At 37.3% G+C, this 24,466-nt stretch overlaps 1 protein-coding gene across 1 annotated transcript; it reads right to left on the reverse strand.

Moving 5' to 3' along the window:
• Positions 1–810: 810 nt before the first annotated feature.
• On the reverse strand, positions 811–19,847 carry LOC121430745 (annexin A13-like). Its single transcript, XM_041628122.1, has 12 exons — positions 19,694–19,847; positions 12,471–12,546; positions 10,315–10,409; positions 9,397–9,510; positions 8,771–8,827; positions 7,374–7,407; positions 6,737–6,822; positions 5,897–5,965; positions 4,442–4,543; positions 3,623–3,698; positions 3,253–3,365; positions 811–2,507 (listed from the first exon to the last, which is right to left on the reverse strand). The coding sequence occupies exons 1-12, from the start codon at positions 19,706–19,708 to the stop codon at positions 2,388–2,390; spliced, it is 957 nt and encodes a 318-aa protein (XP_041484056.1). The 5' UTR covers positions 19,709–19,847; the 3' UTR covers positions 811–2,387.
• Between the last annotated feature and the right edge of the window lie 4,619 nt (positions 19,848–24,466).

A 24,466-nucleotide genomic window follows, 5' to 3' on the forward strand; every position in this document is an offset into this window, starting at 1 on the left:
TCGTCTTCATGAGCGGTAGCAGCATCAGCATTGTTATCATCACTACCATCACCATCATCATCACCAACATCATCACCACCACCACCATCATCACCACCATTATCATCACCATTATCATCATCATCATCATCATCATCACCACCACCACCACCATCATCATCACCATCAACATCATCATCATCATCACCACCACCATCATCATTATCGCCATCATCATTATCATCATCACCATCATCATCATTATCATCATCAGCATCAATATCGCCATCATCATATTCATCATCACCATCATCATCATAATCATCATCATCATCGTCGTCATCATCGTCATCATCAACATCATCATCATCACCACCACCACCATCACCATCATCATGGCCATCATCGTTATCATCATCACCATCAATATCGCCATCATCATCATCATCATCACCATCATCATCCTCATTATCATCACCATCAATATAATTAATTTTTTTCTCTATCCCTCGACTTGTACTATTTTTCTCTTCCTCGTCCATTTTCTCTCTGGTCACCCCCCCCCATCTCCATCCTTACCCCCTCCCCTCTCTCTCTTTATTGTGTCTCTCGTCCCCTATCAACTTCTATCTCTGTATGCCTTTGTTTATCGTTGTTTATACTAGCTTTTTCTTTCCCAATCGGAATCTTTTTTTTATTTCTTAATTTAATTTTCAAGGTCTTCATAGTTTTGTCTCCTAGTTATAGCCTATCTGTAGCCATTTTGTCCTTTTTGGGAGAGAAGGTTTAAAACAAAAAAAAAACCGCAAGAACTTCCATTGTTTCAATTCATTCATTATCTTTATTTTCAGCCTCTATTTGGAATTATAGTCATGATATATGTACGAACGATAGCAACGTTTTATAAATCTAAATTTCATTTCGATTTGCATCTGTGAGAATAATAGAACTAAAAGAAACATAACAAAAACTTTCAACAAAGATTAGGGTTGAAAATGAATCGATTCAATCTAATACTCCGAATTAAATCATAAAGTAGAACAAAATAAATATGCGTATTAAAAATATTTGATTACATAAATGGAAAACCGCCACCACTACAACAATAACAGAATCTATAAAATTGTATAAATAATATCTGTCTCTTCTTATCTATCTTTTTGAAAACGAATATGAATAATTTATCTATGTAACAAGTTCAGTGTCATGTGATATAATGATATATTGGTCTGATGGTAATTCTACGATTGAAATCAATCTTATTATTGATATCAATCATAAAAAACACATCATATACAACGCAATCTATATCTTGTCTCTTCAGCGGCGCGCTCTACATTCTGGATCGACGCAACTGCGGATTCAACGGCAACAATGGGTCAAAACGTTTTCATTGCGTGCAAGATTGATTATATCTATTTATATCATATGACACTGAGCACTGGACAGATTACTGATCTGTAAACTGAAAACATTTCTTTTAAAATAAAATGCAGTCATATATGCATCTTTTTGAGGAGTACATCATCACTGTAAGTACACTTCGTATTTATTTTCATGGATTCCCCCTTGAAGGAAAATCAGGAATATGAAAGACATCATCTTTACGGCACTTGTCACTCTACACATAAATAAACCACGTATTTAACCCCCCCTGACTAAACTGTGTACACGATAATGAATTTACTATCTAAAGTGTGCCTCAACCAATCACCCCCATAAAATACAATTATAATTTCATAATTTTCATAATACTTAAATAATTGAATATTCACATTCTTTGTAATCATGATCATGATGACTTTAATTATTTTACCTCCACTTGTATAATTAAAAAACTAATAGAATACCATTTTCGAACAAAATAATCCTTAAATATTATATGTTTTATATATATGTAATACTTGTTCACGGGTAGATAACTGTTTTTTACATAAAGAAACTGATTCTATCGTCATTATCCTTTTCCATTCTGGTATGTAACTTCCATTACTTGCCCTGTGTTATTGTTTTATCAATACCCGAGTGCATAAGTTAGATGAGAGTAGGGAACCAATTAATGTTTAATTAACATTATTTGCTCTGCTCTCATCTTCACATTACTTTAGGGAAAATATTGACTTCGCGCCCCCAAATGCAACGCTGAATATAGCTTCAGATTGTTGGTTGCAATCTTGCACGCCACCTCAGGGTCTACCGTCAATATTACCTGTAGCAGAGGTGCAATTTGTTTTATGGGTGCCGACTCACCACTATCGCATAATCATAAAAAACTAACACTGTTATGTCACATGCATGGTCGTCTTCCTATATTTTTGTCGTTCAGTGCTTTGGTATAAGAGATAATATTATGAGAGGAGTAAAATTGTTCGACTTCTTTTCAGCCTGGAATGAGAAAGGAGTTGAATCTAAGAGAGAATTGCCACCAGCGCTCGCTTGAAGTCTCCACTGACCTCGCTCTTGATTGCATCCACCAGGCTCGTGCCGTGGTGGGCTCGGTAGCTGTGAGCAATGTCACCCAGGTCATGCTGAGGAAAGATAGAAAAAATATAGAAAATCCAAAGAATAAATCAACGTGATCAATGAACAAAAACCTAGCAGATTATCAAAGAAAGGAGACATGCAGTGTGACTTTCAAATTCGAGTAATCGAAACAGAGCACCAACAACATGGACAATGCCATATACCCCCCCCCCCGAAAAAGAAGAAGAATAAAGGATGATTACCAAGTGCGAGCGAAGAGAAAATTGTTCTTAATCTTAAATTTGCTTTAAATATGAATCAACCATCTGTTAGCTAATCCTAATACTGGGGGGACCCCCCCCCCCATTAAATCTGCCGCGCAAAATTGTTCAACCGCGCCACTCGCGAACTGTTTACTTTCAAGGCTTGCGCAAGTTTTGAGACCACATTTGCAACCGCGGTATGTCCTGGGGGCGTTTCATGAAAGGACTTGTCGGACATTTTATCCGACAAGTACCAGTTTATCCGACAGTTACCATAGGAACAGTGCCTCTCAGCCAATCGGAATCAAAGAAAAAGGTCAGATCTGACAACTTGTTGGATGAAAATATTGATGAAACGCTCCCCTGGTATGCGGTTCCAAAATAACGCAACCTTTCAGGAGTGGATGTCAGGCCCAGAATTGCTCAAGAACGTGAATTCAAAAGGTTAAAATGCTCTAAAACGACACTGGAGAAAAATATGCGTCCAGAGAAGTTAATCATTTTACGGAACTGCTGAAATGATAACAAAAAATGATTTTCTTTTTACCTCACAGCGCATGACGAAGATCCTGATAAGACAAGCCTCATCCGTGCCGAGACCTTTCATCGCCTTGTGAAGCTTCTTGACGTAGTACTCAATGGGGTTGTTGATGAATCGAACTAGTCAAGAAAGATTTTAAGAGATGGGTCATTCAGACAAAACCGATGATTTAATTCCTCGACACGATGATACTTGATGCTGACAAAGATTGAAATGAAACTCCTTGTTTTACTTGCTTATTGATGACGTATTTGGTTATTTCGTTATTTCATTTCATAATACGGAAATTCAATTATTCGTCGCCTCCATCACTATGATTTTTAGAATAAAGGAAATCGCCACAAAAAGAAGTGGGAGCAAAAGATTCGGTTGTTACCAAGATTGAGGTAGCCAGTCTCGACGTTGCCAGACATCTCGCTCTTGATCGCATCTTCGATGGATTTACTCGTCAACTGAAAACAAAAATATGATAAATAATCAAATTAAATCCATTCATGCATTAGTGAATATATTTGCAGCAATTATCACGGATGGTTACATTTTTATTTGTTATTCTTAAATATCACAACCTGATTGATTTTTAGACTTCACTTGAGGTGGAAGCGTGATAGCTCAGTCGGTAGAGCGGGGGTAACAGATCCAGGTGACCCGAGTTTCATTTCCCCTTTTGGTCCTCTGGTTGTTTACAAGCATTCCTCCCTTTTCAGCAATAAAGTAATGAGACGTTGTGGCCCAGTGGATTAGTCTCCGGACTTTGAAACGGAGGGTCGTGGGTTCAAATCCCAGCCATGGCGTAGTTTCCACACTGTGCTGCCTCAACCCAGGTGAGGTGAATGGGTACCTGGCACGAACTTATTCCTTGAAATGCACTGAGCGCTGGAAGGCTGCTTGATTATTAATATTAATATTCAAGTCCTTTGGAAGCGCATAGAGACCTTATTCACAATGTCATATGCGTTATACAAGAACTGTCTATTAATATCATCATCATAAAAAAAAAACAATCGCTGCCACCACCCCCACATATATACAATCTTTCTGGTCAGTGTGAAACAATAGGATGTTGAGAAAGAAATTCTCTAAGTGATATCTTGATGAATATTTACAGAAATAAGCGTGGATGATTATTTCCTTCCTGCACTTTATTTCCTTTCTACTTAACATATACTTAAAATAAGAAGATGGCGATTTTTACCGATCCATAAGCAGCGAATACTTGACGAAGATGGTTCCTGCTCCGCCCGACGATGATCCGCTGAAACTCGGACTCGTCGGTTCCCAGCTGACCTGCCCCAGCCTAGAAAGATTGGACATTTAAAAAATCAATTAAAGCATTTTGCTACGGAATTTTGAAATTTACATATAACTCGTCCAAAGGCAACCTGGTACCAGTAGGCAAGGAGTTAATCGTGTTGTGTTTAATAACATTATAGGTGTTGGATCTCATTGTACTTTTAGTTTCAACGAGCAATATTTTTGATGAGGGTACATGAAGACGAAATTATCTTTGGGGGCGTCGCGGTCTAGTGGTTCTGGCTCTCACATTTCAATCTGATGCTCGCGGGTTCGAATCCCAGCCGTAACATTATTTTTAAGAACGAATATTATCCACACGTTGTTGGTGGGGTAAATGGCTATCGACAGGAAGGAAAGAATTCACCCCAAAAAAGCTGTGGACACAAAGATCCTTATCCTAGTTAGTCGCATAGACGGGCAAGTAACACAGGAGTACCTTGAACACCTATAAAGAGGTGGACGTGTGCGCACTGCGCAATAATCATCCTACTAAATATTGTAGCATTAATTGTATATCCCGTTAAGGCATGAATAATAATACATATGATTTTATATAGCGCCTTGTCCATTTTAATTAAATGTTCAAGGCGCTTAGAAGAGTTAGAAGAGAGCAAAACATAAAAGCAAAGAGAACTAAGAGAAATACAAGGGTAAATTACAAATGAGGAAAATGTCTGTCTTCAAACCTAGTACCTGCTGATGAACAAAATAATTTTGGGTTGCCCTTAAATGATGTTGCATAGTTTGAGTTCTTCAGCTCCTTTGGTAGTGAATTCCACAGGGCTGGTCCGGCATGAGCAAAGGCTCGATCGCCCATTTTTTTTTTTAACTTACTTGGATGTTGATAGTAGAGCAATATGCCTATGTGCCCCTCGTTTAGTTTCTTATCTTTGATAAGGTCTGTACTTCAGAGGATGGTTGTGCCAAAATAGTTCAAGTCTGGATTTGAACTGATTTAGACTAGTTGCACTTATAACTGACTCAGGCAGGGAATTCCAATTATTGCAGCTCCTTAAAGAGAATGAATTTTGGCAAACGGCAGATCTGCATCTCTGCTTCCTTAGTTTCATGCTATGACCTCTTGTACGAGAGTCATGGATTCGTTCAAAGAACAGAGCAGCATCAACACTGTCTATCCCTCTCATAATCTTAAAAATCTGGATAACTTCTGCCCTTTGTCTTCTGTAGAAAGTGGAATATCTAAGAGACTAGATTGGGATGATTACAGTGTGATGTGATCGGGTGCTGATCCATTGATGGTATGATAAACCAAAAGTAGAATTTTAGAATGATGAGATTTGGCTTAACTATCATACATGTATATTTCTTGAAATAATATTGTTATAATGCTTACGTCATAGAGTGCCTTGGCATCGGCCTGTACTTTAGTTGGGTCACATGATGCCGCCTCATCACGAGCTCCCTGCAACAGGAAAGTTTTCATCCAGAAAAAAAATCATATCAAAACAAAATTCGCAACGTAAAATATATGTTAGTGGTATGAAAATAGAATAAACATTAATACAGATACGACGAGTGCATAAAAATTGAGTGTGAAAATTATGATCTTTGACACCTGTTATCTAAACAAAATTCGCAAAATAATGATAATATATGTCAGTGGTATGAAACTAGAATAAACATTGATACAGATACGATGAGTGCATAAAATTGATTGATTGATTGCTTGCTTGCTCGATTGTGAGAAAAAAATCTTTGATACCTTTGTGGAACAATGATATTCAAATTAACACACCTTTTTCATGATAAAAAGGGTTGTCAAAGAGAAATCAGGGTTCACATTTTCACCTAATTTCAATAAACGGGTGAAAATGAGCACCCTTTTGGTAATGTTTATATGTTTAGAAGGGTGTACATTTGTACATTTTCTTTAAAACAGAGGTACAACTCTGCCCCCTTTTAGGGTGCAGAATGTAGCGAATTACTCATCTGAAGGCATCTGAAGATTAGAAATCCCACCAAAAGAGGAGTTTTCAATGTGACATTAAACTTGAATGGTGCTATATATCAAACTTTTGTTTTCTAAGTGAGCACACAGGCATCTAAAATAATTCCGTCTATATTCCAATTCCGATAGGCTGGCAAGACAATCTAAACTGTATTTACTCTGCATTTACTCTTTTAACATGGCGCTAGGCCTACGTCTACGAAGAAAGATATGTTATCTACATACCACGGAGAGGCCAACAAGAAGTCGCTTCAGATCACCGCTCGTTTCACCTTTAAGGTCCTTCTCCAAATCCTTACTTCCAAAGCCACCTGTAGGAGGATAAAATATTCATGATTATATACATTAATAATGATGTAATATAGAATAAACTCATTTACATTTAAATTTATATTGGCGGTATGAATCGAGTTTATCCTTTAATTCAATGTTACACTAGTCCCTGGTCATTTCTGGTCAACAGAGGGCTATCTCATACAGCATGCATACTCTTTGCTTTGGAATAATGCATTTAATAATGTACTATACACTGATATTATGAAGATAGAGAAAAGGAAATATTAGGCAATATACAATTGGACTGTAGCCGTCAATTTATGACAATTGAGGGGTTTAAATATAACGATCGTATACTGTTTTGCGGCTGTTAAACCAAGATAGGTCCATGGTTAAACTGACGTGTGAAACCCTTCCCATTTTTAAGCTTTCACACCAAGGCATTATTCGCGGTATTTCCAATCAGGAAACATATTACACATTCGACTTCTAGGATTCTACTATATTCATATCATACCTATAGTTCCCATCATTATCATAACTAATCATTATTATATAGTAATTCCTACATTAATAGATCTCTTACCTTTCTTGTACGCCTCCTTGATAGCAGCGATTTCCTGCAAAATTATGACAATTCGTCAGATGGAGGTGAACAAAATTTTGAGATGCGTTCATATTGAACACATATTGCGAGATCACCATTCACCGGTTGGGCAAATGGCATTCTGTGAAATCCCTGTCGCACAAAGAACAGTGTCACACTGTATGTTCACAGTGTGTCAATACAACCATGTGAAGAAAAAACAGTGTGTAATTTCACACTGTGGATACTTTGACAGTGTGAAGGCTCACAGCGTGTTCATGCAGTGTACTTTATGAAAATATGATTTCACACTATGAAAATGCGCCAAATTAAGAGTGCACAGCGAAAACTGTGGTGTTAACCGGTGCACATAGAGGACCACACCAGTTATTTTACACCGGTGTTAAATTGGTGGTGTTAGTTTTCTGCCTATAGGTGTTATTACACCTTTTGTTGTTACATTTACACTATTTGGTGTTATGTTTAATCTCTAGGGTGTAATTTTAACACCTCAGGGTGTGGTCCTCTATTAACAACAATTGGTGTCAGTTTGAAGACCGCAGTTTTTACAGTGTGTGAAGAATTATGTGGACCCCTTTACAGAGTAAGTGTTCAATTCAAAGAGTGTTCACACGGTGGGCGGTTGTGAAACAAAAGGGTGGTTCACACTTTGATATGAATTCCTTAAGTTATCAGTGTAAAGAGGACCTCTCAATGAGTTCCACACTGTGTACACACTGTGAGATTATGTTTTATTTCCTGAAAGTATGGTCTAACCCAGATCTCGTTGGTTTATTTATAGAGAATACTCACCCAAGAAAACACACAAATGCAAAGAGCATGCCATTGAAGATGACATGCATTGCAGAGGTCTGGCCAATTTGCACCTCTTCCAATAAAACAATAATTTTGTTGAGTAAAAATGTGGAACAATTTAGAAGTCGCAAGTTTAACTTGAACTTTTGGGTAAAGTCCGACTAATTCTTACAATGATGGTAAGAGGTTTGGATATACATGGCAACAAGGTATGTCATAGTCACCACAATCACCATGGTGAAAGGTGCTTCTCCTATGACCCCCTCCCCCTCCCTCCCTTCCTTCCTCTTTAGCTCCCTCTTACCAATTAGAAAGAAAACCCGACTGGGCATATAAACTCAATCGGCGCATTATTAATGTACCAAAAAATAAAGCCATATAAATGTTTCCTATTCATAAGAAAAAGCTCAGTAGATAAAATACGACGTTATAACACCCTTTCAGTAATTGTAAAATAAGATAAGGTAAAGAAAAAAAGGGGGAACTGTGGACTTAGTAAATAAAATACGACGTTATAACGCCCTTTCAGTAATTGGAAAATAAGGTAGGGTATAGAAAAGAAAATGGCACTTTGGACTTACTGCGTTGTTGCGGGCACACAGGATTTCCAAGATGGCATCTTCATCAGTACCTACACCCTAGGAAGAAAACATAAATGAAATGTGACCAAAAATATAATGCATATTACCATTTCCTTTCGGTGAAAAAGCGATATGAGCATTTTACCCATACTACCCATTGCTTGCTCGTTTTGCTCGCTTGCAATTTTTTGTTGTTGCAAATTTCGCCCTTTTACAACATGTCTGCCCCCTAAAAATCCCTCTAAGAGAGCAAAATTGGTGTAAGTCATCCCCCAATCATGAACACCGATCGACACCCATGCATCAGGGGCGGAAATCTCTCCCAGTAGGTAGGGGGGACAAGGGGCTGGAAAATTTGTCAAAAAAGGTTATCACCCCAAATTTAAGGTAATTTTGACGAAAATAAATTTGACAAGCAAAAAAAGGTTATTATCCCAAAAGTAAGGTCATTCCGTCCTAAAAACACGTTTTATTTCGATTTTGAATAATGTAATTCTTACCATCATAAAAGACCACAAATAGTAGGGGGACATTTGATATTGTGTCCCCCTTCTATTTTCAGTAGGGGGGAAACGTCCCCCATGTCCCCCCTGGAATTTCCGCCCATGCCATGCATGATCATTTACCTTCATAGCTCTTTTGAGGCATCTAGCATCGTACATAGCTGGTGTGTCCATCAATCCAAGGATCACATCCTCAAAGTCTCCACTCAGCTCACTCTTCAGATCATCCAATAGATCCTTTAAATCAAAGAAACGTAGAGGAGAGGAAGAAATGATATCATCATCTCCAATACATTCGACAGCATTCCATTCATTTGTTACAGCATCGTGGAATATGTTCCATCGATATTTGCGACACAAAATCCGATCTAAATTTGAGTAAAATTTAAATTGCGAGTGAACAATGAATCCATATTAGGAAATACAATTCCATGGGTAGGTCCGGATTTACTTTAAATGAAAACGGGGTACAATGGAGGATCTTTGGGCTATACATAATTCAAAGCAATATTTACCAACGCTTATACTGTTGATGCTATGAAACTCAAAACCAGGACGCATTTAACTATTCATTGGTGCCAAATTATCCGCAGTATCACTTCCATAATGTTTAACATCATATTAAACAGTATAGTTGTAATCAAGCCTGGTAATGGTGTTTTTTTTTCGCTTTCATGATAACCACCTTCATCATCATCATCATCATCATCATGATCATCATCATAATCGTCATCATCATCATCATTCTCATCATCACCATCATTATAGCCATCATCATCATCATCATCATCATCATCATCGTCATCATCATCGTCATCATCATTTTCATCATCACCATCATTATCGCCATCATTACATCATCATCATCATCATCATCATCTTCCTCATCATCATGCATCATTCATTTTCATGCGTTCTTTATTAAATCAAATCAACTTGTTAAAGGGATAATTTTGGGGCGAACTTGGTCATTAACAGGAGCTTGCTAAAGTTCCTGTTAAAGGATCATCAAATAAAAAAGTAATGAAAAATAAACCTTACCCGACCAAATGCCGTCTTGTAGTGAAGTTTGATATCCTGTCTCTGTGCGTTTGTTCGATAACAAAGAATATTGATGATTGCTTTCTCATCAGTACCTATTACAAATATGAAAGACGAAGGGAGAACATACTATGTTTTTCTGGTCTAAGAAATTGCTTCCTTTTTAACGTAAAATAAAAATGGATATCAAACTAAAAATGATTTTACATCGATCCAGTCCCTCATCCCTAAAATATATACAGGGCAATTCCATAAAATGATAAACTTTTTGCACATCCGACCCCATTTTTCTCAAGTTTTACTTCACTTCATAAACTGACCAAGTTAAGGTCATTTCGGAACATTACAGACTGTCAAAAGAAGAAATCAGAGGCAGAAAAGTTCATGATGGTTCCTACAAAAACGAGGTCGGTCGTACACCCGGGGGAGCCACTTACATTGACGAGTGGATACCATGCGCGACCAAAAAACGCGTAAAAAGGATGTCTTTTTCACGATAGGGCACGTTACGTACGTAACGTGATAAGGGTGTCAAAAACACAAAAATAATGAAAAAAGGGTATCTATTTGGCTAGGAAAATTACGTGTTTAGGGTCGACTTTGCGGGGATGATAAAACAAAATTAAATGTTTTATAAAGGATGTCCTTTTTGCCCCAACACTACGTGTTTAGAGTCCGCGATTTGTGCGAGGTGTAGAAGGTGGGGTCGTACTAAACCAAATAAGGTAAAGCCGACGACCGAAGGACCCGTAACAATAAAACATTCCTTTACTTGTTTAGGGGTTCGTTTCAGGGAATATTTGCCAAGAGTATTGTTTTGTTTCCAAGACTTGTTAAGGGTAGGGTTTCACACGCCAATACTTGTTAAGGGGTGCATTTTCAGAATATGAAAACTACGTGTTTAGGGTGCTTTTCGAGACCCCACGGTCGCGCATGGTATCCACTCGTGAATGGAAGTGGCCCCCCCCCCCGGGGTCGTACATATTTTATGGAATTGCCCCATTGTAAGCAACGTCATACTGTACATATGGGGGGGGGCATGGAGGCGCTTGCCCCCTAAAAAAATTATTTGAAAATATGATATAATAGCTTCTAAATATGATGTCGAAATCTATCACACTTTTGGATTTTGTTATAAAAATGTCGCCTTGGCTCGCACGCTTCACTCGCTTGCAACCTTTCATAAAGTTTGCTCGATATGCCATGTCTTGCCCCTCCCCTCAAATTTTTGGCTCATTGTGCCACTGATCTCTATAGAATATGAATCGAAACTGATAAAGAGCAGTTCATAATTACTGACTATCCTGACAATAAGCATTGTGAGGAAATCTGAGTTTTTATTTCAGTCATGTGCGTCATGAAAGTAATACAGTAATAATAAACCAATAAACAAACCGGATATCTCAGCTAATCTCAATTACGCGTGATTTTGGAGTGTACATATATATTTTCAATTCAATTCGATTTATTATTCTGAAAGACATTGTAAAAACAGTCCGAAGACTGATTCATGCAAAATTCACAGAAAATAACAAAAAAATATATATATCATTATATACTTACAAATTAACAAAAGATAACCAAATAAGAATTTTAGGGGTGTCAAATTCTAAAGAAGGTGTGTCTTGTGTTCGTCCTCCCCCTATACGCTGGCATCAAGATTGGGGGTGTATTGGAAAGATGACCCCCCCCCCGTCAGAGTGGCTATTTATGGGAGTCTTTCATGTGTTTCGTTTTACTTTACGCTCAGAAATTTGGAAGAATAACAAATTGGTCCTTAAACCTCAGTTACATAATTCCCCTCTAATATACGGGGCCGTGTGGCGAGTAAAAAAACAGCCGATTTATTCATTTTTAATCAACGAAAAATATTAAAACGGCTATTTTGACTCGCCTTACGGTCACTGCGCCGTAGGGGAAATGTGACTAAGGTATTCCCGAAGAGAGAAGAGAATGAGAGGGAGATTTTTTTTTTGGGGGGGGGGGAGATAGAGTGAGCGGGGGATTTATGGGAAAGATTTTTTTGTCTAAATCTTTGTTTAATTTGTTTGCCACGGAACTTGGAAGCAATTTGCACCCCCCCCCTCCACTCCTTGTGGCGGCTAATCGGTTAATCCTCGATTCCCCGCTGTTTGAATTTGAATTGATTTACTTACCAAGTCCTTTCATGGCTTTTCGTAGACCCTGCGCATCTACATCCTTGTCGAAATGAGGGAAAGGAACAACGGTAGGCTGCAAGGAACAAAAAAAATCTTATTCTGATTTATAAACAGTGCGTATAAAAAACGGGACATATTTGAAAAGTCTATAAAAAAATTGTTTCAAATTATGATCTCGTTATTTTGGTGTCAATAGGTGCTCTGACGTCTTATCCTTCATCATGCCATTAAAATAATTTAGTTTTGTTCATGCCTGAACGAACACGGGATGTTTTTGTCCGGGGTTAAAAAGGAGGCGTGCGCCAGAATGGCATAAAATGTTGGTTGGATTTCTTGCTAATCAGCAGACTTCCTCTTAACCTTTTCATTATCTTTGCCATAATTTTCGAATTATGTGGTCAAAATTCATTTCCGAGACTACTTATTTACTTGATTGTTCTGTTGTTCCTCTTTAATATGTTCTCTTTTAGCTTTTAATATTCCTTCTTTAGGCAAGAACATTTTTTTCTAAACCGAAGTATGGAAGTATGGGAAAGGATGTTATTTTTCTTCAAATCCTTTGATTGCGTGCTACGACGGTTTTCCTTTGAACAGTGGCACACTGATGGATGGGGGCTCGGGGTACTCCTCCCGCCCATATAAAGTAGCAAAGTAGCAAAGACAATGAAAAGATTAAGAGGAAGTCTAATCAGCAAATGTCTCATTTCTTCCATTTTGGCGCAAGCCTTTTTTGAACCCCCGACAAAAACGTCCCGTGTTCGCTCAAGCATGAACAAAATTTATTTTTTAAATAGCATTTCAAATATAACATCTCAGAGCATCTATTAACAGCAAAATATAGATATAATAATTTGAAACAATTTTTTATAGACTTTTCAAAACTGTCCCGGTTTTTTTTATACGCCCTGTAGATGTCCGCATAAAAACAAACAAACGGCTGTAACATTGTTTTTACTATAATTATTTCAAGGGGTCAATTCATGTTAAGAATTCTTAGAAGTAAAATAGTTCTTGTTTAAAATTGGTCAAGATCTTCATGAAAAATATCAGACAAAAAGAGTATTTTTTAATTTACATGTACAAGTACGAGCAGCAAACACCAACAACAAAAGAAAATGATTGTCACTGAAAATTCGCGCGTTATTTCCCCATCATTATTTTCCAAGGTTGGGGAAAAGTGCACGGGGGTGGGGGGGGGTGTTCGCGCGGAACCCCTTCTTGTATCATGGATCTTGCTTATCCCCTGTATTGCTCTCCTGTGTTCTTCCTCCGCAAAGGACGGAGATTAACGGCGCCATTGGAAGGGCCGGAATTCATTGAAGGCTCTGAAGGCCTGGTCACGCCGCCCCAGCGTTGTTGGGGCGGTCGTGGAGCGGTAGGGAGAGGGGTCGAATTTCGCTCACAAAAATGATTAAAAAATCAAAAACAAAAATCGAAAACAAAATAAAGACAATCGAAATCGAAAATGGTGAACGGTAGCAAGCGGTGATGATTTTTTTCTCTCCGCCCCACGACCGCTCCAACAACGCTCGGGCGCGCGGTGTGCATGACCATGCCTTCCAGTTGCAATCATGAGTAAGTTTTGACGAGCTGTGTGGAGGTCGCGTAAGAAGTATAGCATCAAGTTTACAGTCAGTCGGTAGTTTATTTTAATTCATATATTGGATAGTTGTATCAATATCGTAAGATATACCGAAATATAATCCTTTATTGATGACAACTGCAAGCAGGGGTTAAGCTTATTTTTTTTAATTCTATAGTCTCTTCAACATTCAACATCTTTGGCAGCTCTCCTAAATCATGTAAATGCGATTGGTTATACTTTCAAGAATAGATAAAGGATTTAATAAAATGGAGGGATAAGGAAAATGATGGATTTCAGTAGATAATGCCATCAGGTAAAAAACTAAATCTTACCTTTATATCTTCCATAAATGTAAAAAGCAAGAACGAAATAATATATGCCGTTTGTTACTTCAAAAAGGACAAAAAGGGTATTTTTTCTAATTAATATTTGGAAAAAGGAAGCAACTCCCCTAGCTACGCCAATCCAACGCTCCCCTTGGTATCGCTAGATGTAACTTGCATGCAGAGACGTGTCATCGCCCCCGCCGTCATAAACGGTTAACGAGCCATGAAATTAAAAGGTCATGTCCATCCTAATAAAAACTTTATTTGGATAAAAATAGAAAATTCAAACTAGCCTAAACCTGCAAATTTCGTCAATCATGGATGTAAAATTTAGAAAGATACAGCATTTTTAGATTTTCACTTATTTTTCACAAAATAGTTATAAGCACAACACATTGATATGCGAATGACAGAGTCGCCGATGTCACTCACTATTTCTTTTGTATTTTATTTTTGAATTATACAGTATAATCTGTCATTTTTTCAGATATGAAAAAACGCGACTATTCATCAAATCACAGCAGGTTAATAACAACGGCAATCCGACATGCTATAATAACAAATTTAAAACATTTCATAGTTCATGTAATAAAATACCACAGAAACATAAACCAAGCGAAACTAAAATTTGACACCCGATTTTGATGACATAAAATTTCAGCGTCAAGCACGTCTGATTTTTCTCTTAATTAAAATTAACTTTTTGTACGAGTGGAATTGCCAGATTTGTCGCTGACGGTTTCTTTCTCTTCACTTAACGGGATTTTATTAAGAAGTCAACATAAAGTCACATTTGGACAATAGTGGGAAATCAAAGATCATCGAATACTGCATATCCATTTATGATTAGAAGATTGCAATAAGTTTGCAAGTACTACCTTTATATACGCCCCATCAGCCATTTAACGTTCATAACATTGAATAATAAGCATGACAGAATATATGCATTTGCTTTCATGAAAGAAAGCAAATATTTGATCCCTGGTAAACAACCCACGCAACTTCATAATTTGTTCATAAATTCCACTTTTTATAATATTGAATGATTGATCAACATCTATAGTACAGTAGCAAGGGTCACAGAATGATATTGAGGGCGGGGTTGGGGCGCTAAACAAACAGGAAGTCAGAGATTGATGGTCATTTTCACATTTTGTGTACACATTTACTGGAAAAGAAGAGTGGGGATTGGCTTAAGAGGGGGTATAAAAATTAAGACTAAAAGTTTTATAAGGGATGTACTTTTTGCCCCAAAACTTCGAATTAGAGTCCGATTTGCGCGAGGTGGGGCTGTTTTTGAACCCATGTAAAGGTAAAACCGACGACCGACGTCAGTGATATAACAATTAAAATACCACTGTACTTGTTTAGGGGGTCAATTCAGGGAATACTTGCCAAGGGTACCGTTTTGTTTCCAAAACTTGTTAAGGGTAGGGTTTCGCACGCCGCCAATGCTTGTTAAGGGGTGCATTTTCAGACTATGGAAAATAGTTGTTTCGGGTGCTTTTTGAGGCCCCAAGCATGGTCGCGCAGGGTATCCACTCGTCAATGGAAGTGCCCCGATATTTATTGCTATTCAGCTCCCGGATCTAGGGTAGACTGTCTCCCCCAAGTTAACGCAAGTCGTCTGGGTTTGGTCTGGGGTGAGGTGGGAAGGGGTCTCGGTTTCCCTAACCAAAAACTCCCAATAATCATGATAATGCGGCCACTTAAAACCCGGTTTTCAGCAGGATAAATCGGGTACAAGTAAATAGGGAAGGATGTGGAATTGTAGATTATTTAAAAAAAAAAGCAAATTGCCCCCCCCCCCAAAAAAAAAAAAATAATAATAATGATAATAATAATTAATAGATACAAATAAATAAATAAAAATAAATGAGTAATTCAATAAGTATATATATATATATATATATGAATAAATGAATAATAAACGAATGAATAAAGTAATAAATAATTGAATAAATATGATGAATAAATAAATAAATGTGATAAATAAATAAATTTGAAAAATGAAATAAACAAATTCCTTATCACTTGTAGGTCAAAAAACTGTGGTTTGTTGAACAATGTTTTCAAGGGATTTCTTTCTTTTATTTTCATCATCTTTCATTGACTAGCATTACTAAGTCACTCGTAATCACCTCCAGAATGGGTTAAAAAAAACAATAACAACAACTCTAAATTCACTTTTACATGAGCGAACGAGTTCACTCATTTGTAACTGAGGATAAAAGAGAAACAATGATGAATCACTCATCATGCTCATGTAGAAAAAGAAGGACACTGGTTATACCAGTAGTTTTTCTAAATCAATAATCCTGAAACGGGTCACTTGATAAAGTAGTAAGTAGGGATTTTCGAATTACCGACGAATTACAAGATTTTGGTATACAGAAAAAAAAATCATCTCTGAGATCATGAAGATTCTAGATTTTCCCAATCAGATTAAAATGCTGCGTATTTAAAGAAAAAAGAAAAAGAATCATGTTAAATTCAGCTTCGCATAGGCCCTGGGCTTAGCAGTTCCCCGAAGTAATGCTGATAAATGCCCATCTTTCTCCCTATTTGTCACCTCTATTTCCCTAATAGTGATCAACATGAGATACAACAATGTTTGACACAATGCCAATGCTGACACTGTGTATATGAAATTAACAACAGTAAAAGTTGTTATCAGAGGCTTGAATTAAGCAGACATATTTGGTAAGACATTTGATCTCCAGGCCTTTCAAAGCCAATATTCCACGATTGGTTTGAACGAAACCATAATCTAATAGTCCATGGATGGATTCTTACACCATCGGGATAAAACAGTATCCAACTGCTCATATGATATTTTACTTCCCGTTAATTAATTATTTATTTCATTTCTTGATTTCTGCAACTTTGTTGATATACAAATTAACGAAGAAAAGGTTGCGTAACAAAGAAAATACATTGCATAGAGCACGTAGAGTACGCAACAAAAAAACTGACATTCAAAACAATGAATAAATTGATATTTTCAACATATCGATTCAATAAGGTTGCAGGGGTCACTGTAATTTATATAAGCTTAACTTGATTGTGTGGCAACCCAGGAAAGCGGTTACAAATAATATACTAGCTTATCAAATGTAAGAGTGCAAGTGCATTTTTTTTTTTTTGGGGGGGGGGTGGGTTCGGTTGAGGAGCGACCAAGCGCTTGGTCTCGTGTATTTTTTTTCCTGTTTTGGAAAGTGCGTATTTCAGTTGACAAAGACAAAGAACACGTTTTCATTTAATTCAGTGAACATTTATTCAGTATTCATTGTTCATAAACCTTTTTAGCTTTATTAAAAATTATTTATTAAGGTATTTATCGTCCATGTGTTCATTTAAACAAATTAAGATAGATTGACCACCATATTATTTCCCCCCAAACAAACAAAATATTCCGATTAATCTATGATAGGGTATATGCACCAAGACTACTTCCAAATGGAATGGGTATTTTTTTAGGTAAAATTGTTGTCCAATTCATAAAACCCACTCAAGGGTCAATGAATCCGAATCGGTTTTCAATTAAAACTAACACGGTTCGATGACTCAGAAAATGGTCGACATTTTAATTCAATCAGTGAGATACAAGAGAATAATGGCTGTTTTCGACTAGCCGTATGGCCGCCGTAGGGGAAATGTGACTGCAGTGTAAACTACTGTATATTGGCCTCTTTTTTAGTTACCCCTGCCCCAAACATCATAAAAACCATCAATAAAAATCAGAGTTATGAATGTTTAAATATTTTAGTTTGTGACATCATGCGAGGAACTTTGGATCTTTCCCATTACCATGTAATAAATTCCACAAATTTCAATGAAATAAAATGAATACAATTGTCTCAATACAATTATTTTATTATGAACACAAGTGCTAACCTTTGTACTAAATATTTGTATTATATCACTTGATTGGTTTGAATAAACTTGCATCACTTATATCTTCTTACATAGAAGGGGGTGTTTAAACGATTTTATATTATATGTGCGTCTATGCATATATTCTCTTCCAATGTTTGAGAAAAATGGCGCTTGGGAATTTATATCACACCATAATATATGAAGAAGCTGCCAATCTGTGGCGTCACAAAATACAAACTTGATATACCTCCGTCATTCTTCACGGATTTCCATTAAACCTTCTTTAATATTTTTTTCTACTTTTATCAAAATCAATTTATCATCAGAGTGAACTTCCCATATGTATCTGGACCGCATTGTAGCTGGAAACTGCTCTATATCACATTGCTTCCTTCCTCGTTCCGTCGTCATTTATTTTGGGTCTTAAACTCAACTATTATAGCACTAAGCAAAAAGTAAGCTTTTCCCTGTTGTTTAATTGCTGTAGTATTTTTCCTCGTAGTTCAAAATCAGAACAAATTCCGGATTGCAATGTAGTGGCGGCCCATTTTCAGCTGCATCTATAATTGTTGCTTTGCACTATATTCCATGAAGCCAGTAGATATTTATAATCGGTAAGAACAGTATAACGAAGCATTCTAACACACACACAAAAAAATTATGCATTACAAATAACAACTCGTCCAACATAAACAAACAAAACAATGAGAATAAGAGTTTGGCTCAATCATAAAATGCTTTGATGTCACTTCATATAATTACCTGCCGATATATGATTTTTTTTAAACTGATTGGTAAGAAAGCATGAACGCTTGTAAGAAAATAACCAGAGGACCGACAACTTAAGGTCCTGTCCAAAGGGCCTGGTAATGAGAATTTAAATGCCTTACCGAATGTGACCTATATAACCAGCTTGCCTAAAATGCAGATAAACTGAACACACACCTCGACTTAAGTCTCTCCATCTTCATTCATCCCCACCCTTTTTCATTCTCATCCTCGCCCCCCCCCCCTCGCACTCACACCCCTCCCTCACACTCACCCCCCCCCCTCTATCTCTCTCTCTCTCTCTCACACACACACACGATTTGGAATACAAAATGTTCATCACACCATATCATAACATACGTGTGAAATATCGAATGTTTCACACTTCAATTCCATAAATTTTACATCTTCATCTTCATAAACATATCAAACCAGACGACATACGATCAATGAATATCACAGTAGGGTTCACTCAACGATCAGCTGTTCACTCATGCCAGGAATGGGTGTGTTGAGATTTCAGGAAAGTATGGAAACAACATTCACATACAGCAAACACTGAGCCAGACTTGTGCATCGTATTCTTACACACATATATTTCAAGCTGGTTGATACACTAGTCATTAACAAGCAGTCAAACTGTATGGAAAATGCTAACTCACCGTTTGGGATGCCATCTTTGTGTTAAATCTGATACTTTTAGCTCAAAATGTTGAAAGAATGTACGCGGAAGCAAATGACTTGCTATACAGTGGATATAGGAAGCACAGAGTGAATGAAGTACACTGTATGTACGAAATCACTGGGCTTGATTGTTGTTACCAGTCGAATAGTGGGATGGGCCGATTGACTGCTAGTCTCGTGGTTCCAGACGCAGTCTACACGTCTATAGACCACTGATCTCAGTGCAAAAGACCAGTTCGGAGTTACCTCATCATGGGTGGGGGGGGGGGGGGGGGTTGGGATTAATCGCAAAATAAAATAGCCTATCAAGATCATCGTTGCATGCGCATTTTGCTCAATAGACTGACAAGAAACCAATCACAGTTGCTCTTTCAAATTAGCGATTAATCGCTAACATTTTGTGTTACGAGAGGCAGTGGACGAAAAATGGTTTTGTTTCCAGATGGTCTAATGCCAATTCGTTTACTATCATTTGGTTTATCATCAGTTCGTCCACTCGCCACATGGTCTACTTTCATTTAGTCTAATGCAATTCCGTCTAATAACCAGTTGGTCCAATAGCCATTTAGTCCAATAGCCATTTAGTCCGCAATTGGTCTAATCAAACTAAAGTGTCAATTGTGCAAAATGAATGAAAAGAAAGTGGGTATTATACCAACTGGTTATCAAACGAAATTGTAATAGACGAACTGGTGATTAGACGAAGTGATGATTGGACCAAATGGTTATTGGACTAAAAAGTTGTTAGACGATATGTTGATTGACGGAGTGGCATTGGACTTAATGAAGGTAGACCATGTGGTGAGTGGACGAGTTGGCAATGGATGAATTGACAATAACCCGACCAAGAAATGTTCCCCTACTCCGGTCTGGATCGGCGCCTGTAATTACATACAATGAGCTATAATAGAAATGAGACACACACACTAACTTTTTTTTCCTGAAGTGTTTTATTTTAGGAAATACCTCGATCTCCCCAAGTGCCAATAAAGACAACTGACCCACATATGTGTTAATCGTTCAATTTCAATATAGTCCGATTTCATTTCTCAATGGACTTTCAGGATTTTTTCCTTGCTTTTGAAAGCGATGTTTTAGTTTTCTCGGATGATTTTTTTTTTCATTTTACCTTGCGTTCAAACCTCGATGGCATGAAACGATCTTTATCACCTTATAAAGACTGCATTTTGTGTCACAATCGTTTCATTTCAACATACTTATATGATGCACCAGCTGCTAACACCAGGTACTTACTTGAACAATACGAATAGTGTGTGTGTGTATTTCAGTTTTGTCAGACATGGAGCGTTGTGGCCCAGTGGATTAATCTTTGGACTTTGAAACAGAGGGTCGTGGGTTCGAATCCCAGCCATGGCGTAATTTCCTTCAGCAAGAAACTGATCCACAATGTGCTGCACTCAACCCAGGTGAGGTAACGGTATATAGGAAGTAATTCCTTAAAAAGCTGTGTGCGCTATGAACGCCTTAGGCTAGCTTAGCCGGGTAGTATAGGAGCGCCTTGTGCACCTAACAAGGTGGATATGCTGTGCGCAATATAAATACCCTATATTATTATTATTATCATTCAGATATGATTCTTTACATCTGGACCGACCTTTAACGTCACCATCCGAAAGACGTGAGGACTCGAACCTCTGCTTCAATTTGTTGTATAATTGTAATTACATGTATTCCTAAGTATTTGTAATCTTTCCTTTTATTATGTGTATATTTTCTTTATGCAGGACCATTATGTGAAACAGCCTGCGAGCTAATTATTGGTTTATCCTGTTGAAAGATGTTTAGATATATAAATAAATAAGTAAATAAATAAATAATAAATAAATAAATAAGTAAGTAAATAAGTAAATAATAAATAAATAAATAAGTAAATAAGTAAATAAATAAATAAATAATAAATAAATAAATAAGTAAATAAATAAATAAATAAATAAATAAATAATAAATAAATAAATAAATAAATAAATGCATAAATAAATAAATAAATAAATAAATTTGTAACTTCCCCCACATAGCTTGGATTACAGGCGCACGCCATAACGCCTTGTTGGCATAATGTAGCAGTAATAAGTTGAATGCGATGGCGCTCTCAGCGCCGTATTGAATCCAGATTAGGACTTCTTCTTCGGAAAGCCCAAGCAACCTCGAATTATATATAATTCGAGGTCGCCAATTGTTTGGTGTCATTAATCTGTATAGACACCAAGGCATTTCGGGGGGGGGGGTACAGGATGTCATTGTGTTCAATTGAATTTCAGGCATTAGAATGACACGGCCCAGTCCTCGTTTTATAGGCCTACTCTCGTTTTTTTCCTACCTTTTAATTTATCAGTGTCGTTGTGATTAGATGATAACGCCATCTTCGGCTTGAATTACGATGACAATTAAAAAAGAAATGGTCCAGAAACTGGACCACTGGCGCATAGATGGTGGATGGCTTGGGGCCATGACCCCCAAAAGTAGCACAACTGAGAAAAAAAGGACAGAGTAAGGCAGATTATGATAGGATATTGTCTAAATCTAGCACAAAAATGGCTTTCCGTTTTTAATGTTAAAATTATGCTCGCTCATTTCGCTCGCTCGCGACTTCTTAGAAATGTTGCCCCACATTCCAATGTTTGGCCCCCCTCAGATTTTCGGCTCATTGCACTTTACTGATCCGGGTCCCGTAACACAAAGGTTAGCGATCAATCGTACGCTTGATTTTCACGATTGATTGTACATTGTAGTCAATGGAATCAATCGTAGAAAAATGTTATTCGATCATTGCTAAGCTTTGTGTTACGGGCCCCTGAATATAATGTGCGAAGCTGGGGTGTGGTTACATATGCAGAGTCTACACTTTTTTATGCCCATGTCAGAGGATCGACCCCGGTCACGGAGTGGGGGAGGGGAGGAGGATGGGGGTGAATAGTTGAGCCAACATTTAGTCAGTTTTTCATTTCATACTGACATTTAATTCACTTATCATGATTATTATTTACCACTATCAGTGATTCCATTTCATACATGCTCTTATGTCATGTATGTTTTATGAATAATAAACTATAATAAACCCCTCAGAATACCAAATAATACAACACAGACAGATAGAGTATGAGCACATGAATTATGAAAGCCTATATTATCTCGACATTCATTTGCAATTTTGATCGTTAATTAGTCTCGGTCTAATTAACGCTGTAATAACTAATCTAATCTAGGCATATATAGTGCTAAAGTTCAATTTAAACAAAGTGACATTGCCCTGGAAGAATTTAGATTGGATTGTTTACCCGATCCGAGCCCACATATTCATGTTAAATGTTGGTGTAGGCTTATAATACTGGCCATTTTCGTCCCGGGTTTTTGTCGTAACGTATCTTGTACGAGTGTCTTTTTATTTCATGGATCGGATGATACCATCATAATAATAAGTGGTCAAAATTTTACTGTACCAAATTACAAACCATGATTGAAATAAACAGAAGAAAGTTCTTACAACAAAGTGATTAAATATGCATTAGCACAATATATTAAAATCTGTCCATGTTGGGAGCACAAGGAATTATGTTTGAAGGAAATAAGTTCCACACCCAAGTCGTCTTTGATTGGGGTGGACTTCCTCTTTGACAAAATAAAATGATTGAAAATGTTCCTCTATCGAAAATTTACGGAACAAATTTAAAGAAAAATTCGAAGTTCAACTCTGAATATATTGTTGGCATGGTTGTTATCAGCATCAACCTTGACTCCCACGCAGTTCACTTAATTTTCTTTCGATCATACATTAATAGATAAGGAGTTATCGTTTAATGCCATATCAAATATATTTACTAAATTAAAACGTTATATTGAATTGGTTTTAGCTTCATGTGCATCTTTCATACAGATTCAATGTAATTTTGAGCCCCCCCCCTCACCCTCCACACACCCCAAAATATGCAACACATCAGGGGTCGTTTCATGAAACAAAATAGTTGGCAATTTTCACTGACCATTTGCATATGAGCCAATCAGATGAAAGGATTTCCGAAGAATATAACAAATAGTTCTCTAATTACTTCTCCCCTCTCGAGATGAAAATCTGATGAGAACGTCAGTGAGTTTCGGACCTCGACGCGGAACGAATCCTAGCACGCAGCAAATGCACTGAAACTGCAAGTCAAATCCCATTGAAACGCTCGGAGGTCGTTGTCGAAAATTGGTAAATCGGAACAGCAGTTTCGCTCTGCGTCACGGAGCTGACGGAAAAAAAATGCAAAATCAATATGCCGTTGTCCAGAGTCCAGGACGAAACTGCTCTTTCGTTTCACCAACCCTCGACAAAGACTCCATTGTCATAAAGGGCATTTGCCAATATATTCTCTCTGTTCCCGAAAGCGTTCTGCGTCGCAGTTTGTGAAAACTGCCTAAAATGAAGAGAGAAAAAGAGAGATTTTTTTATCAAATCAAGACAAGCGAAAGCCTATAGGGGAAAGGGTGTAGAGAAGGGGATAGAGGGAGGGGGTGTATTAATAAAGTCATGATAAAGAAGAGAGGAATTACTCTTTTGGAAAGACTATTTGTGATTAAATGTAGCATATTCATGCAATGTTTATGTCCAGATTTGCTGGTTTCAAATTGATATTCATTTGCCTGCTCCGGTCCACCCTAATATCGCTAACCAGGGGCCAGTAACACAAAACTTAGCAATGACCGTATAACATTTTTTCTACGATTGATCCCAAATATTGCTCTGTGCAATCAAT

The sequence above is a fragment of the Lytechinus variegatus genome, chromosome 17 (genome assembly GCF_018143015.1).
Source record: "Lytechinus variegatus isolate NC3 chromosome 17, Lvar_3.0, whole genome shotgun sequence".
Lineage (NCBI taxonomy): Eukaryota > Metazoa > Echinodermata > Echinoidea > Temnopleuroida > Toxopneustidae > Lytechinus > Lytechinus variegatus.

Coding starts and splice junctions, on each gene's coding strand:
- LOC121430745 (XM_041628122.1), bottom strand. Junction 10,410..12,470: donor AAAAGCCATGAAAGGACTTG/GTAAGTAAATCA, acceptor TATTTGTAATAG/GTACTGATGAGAAAGCAATC. Junction 8,828..9,396: donor GCCTCAAAAGAGCTATGAAG/GTAAATGATCAT, acceptor TTTTCTTCCTAG/GGTGTAGGTACTGATGAAGA.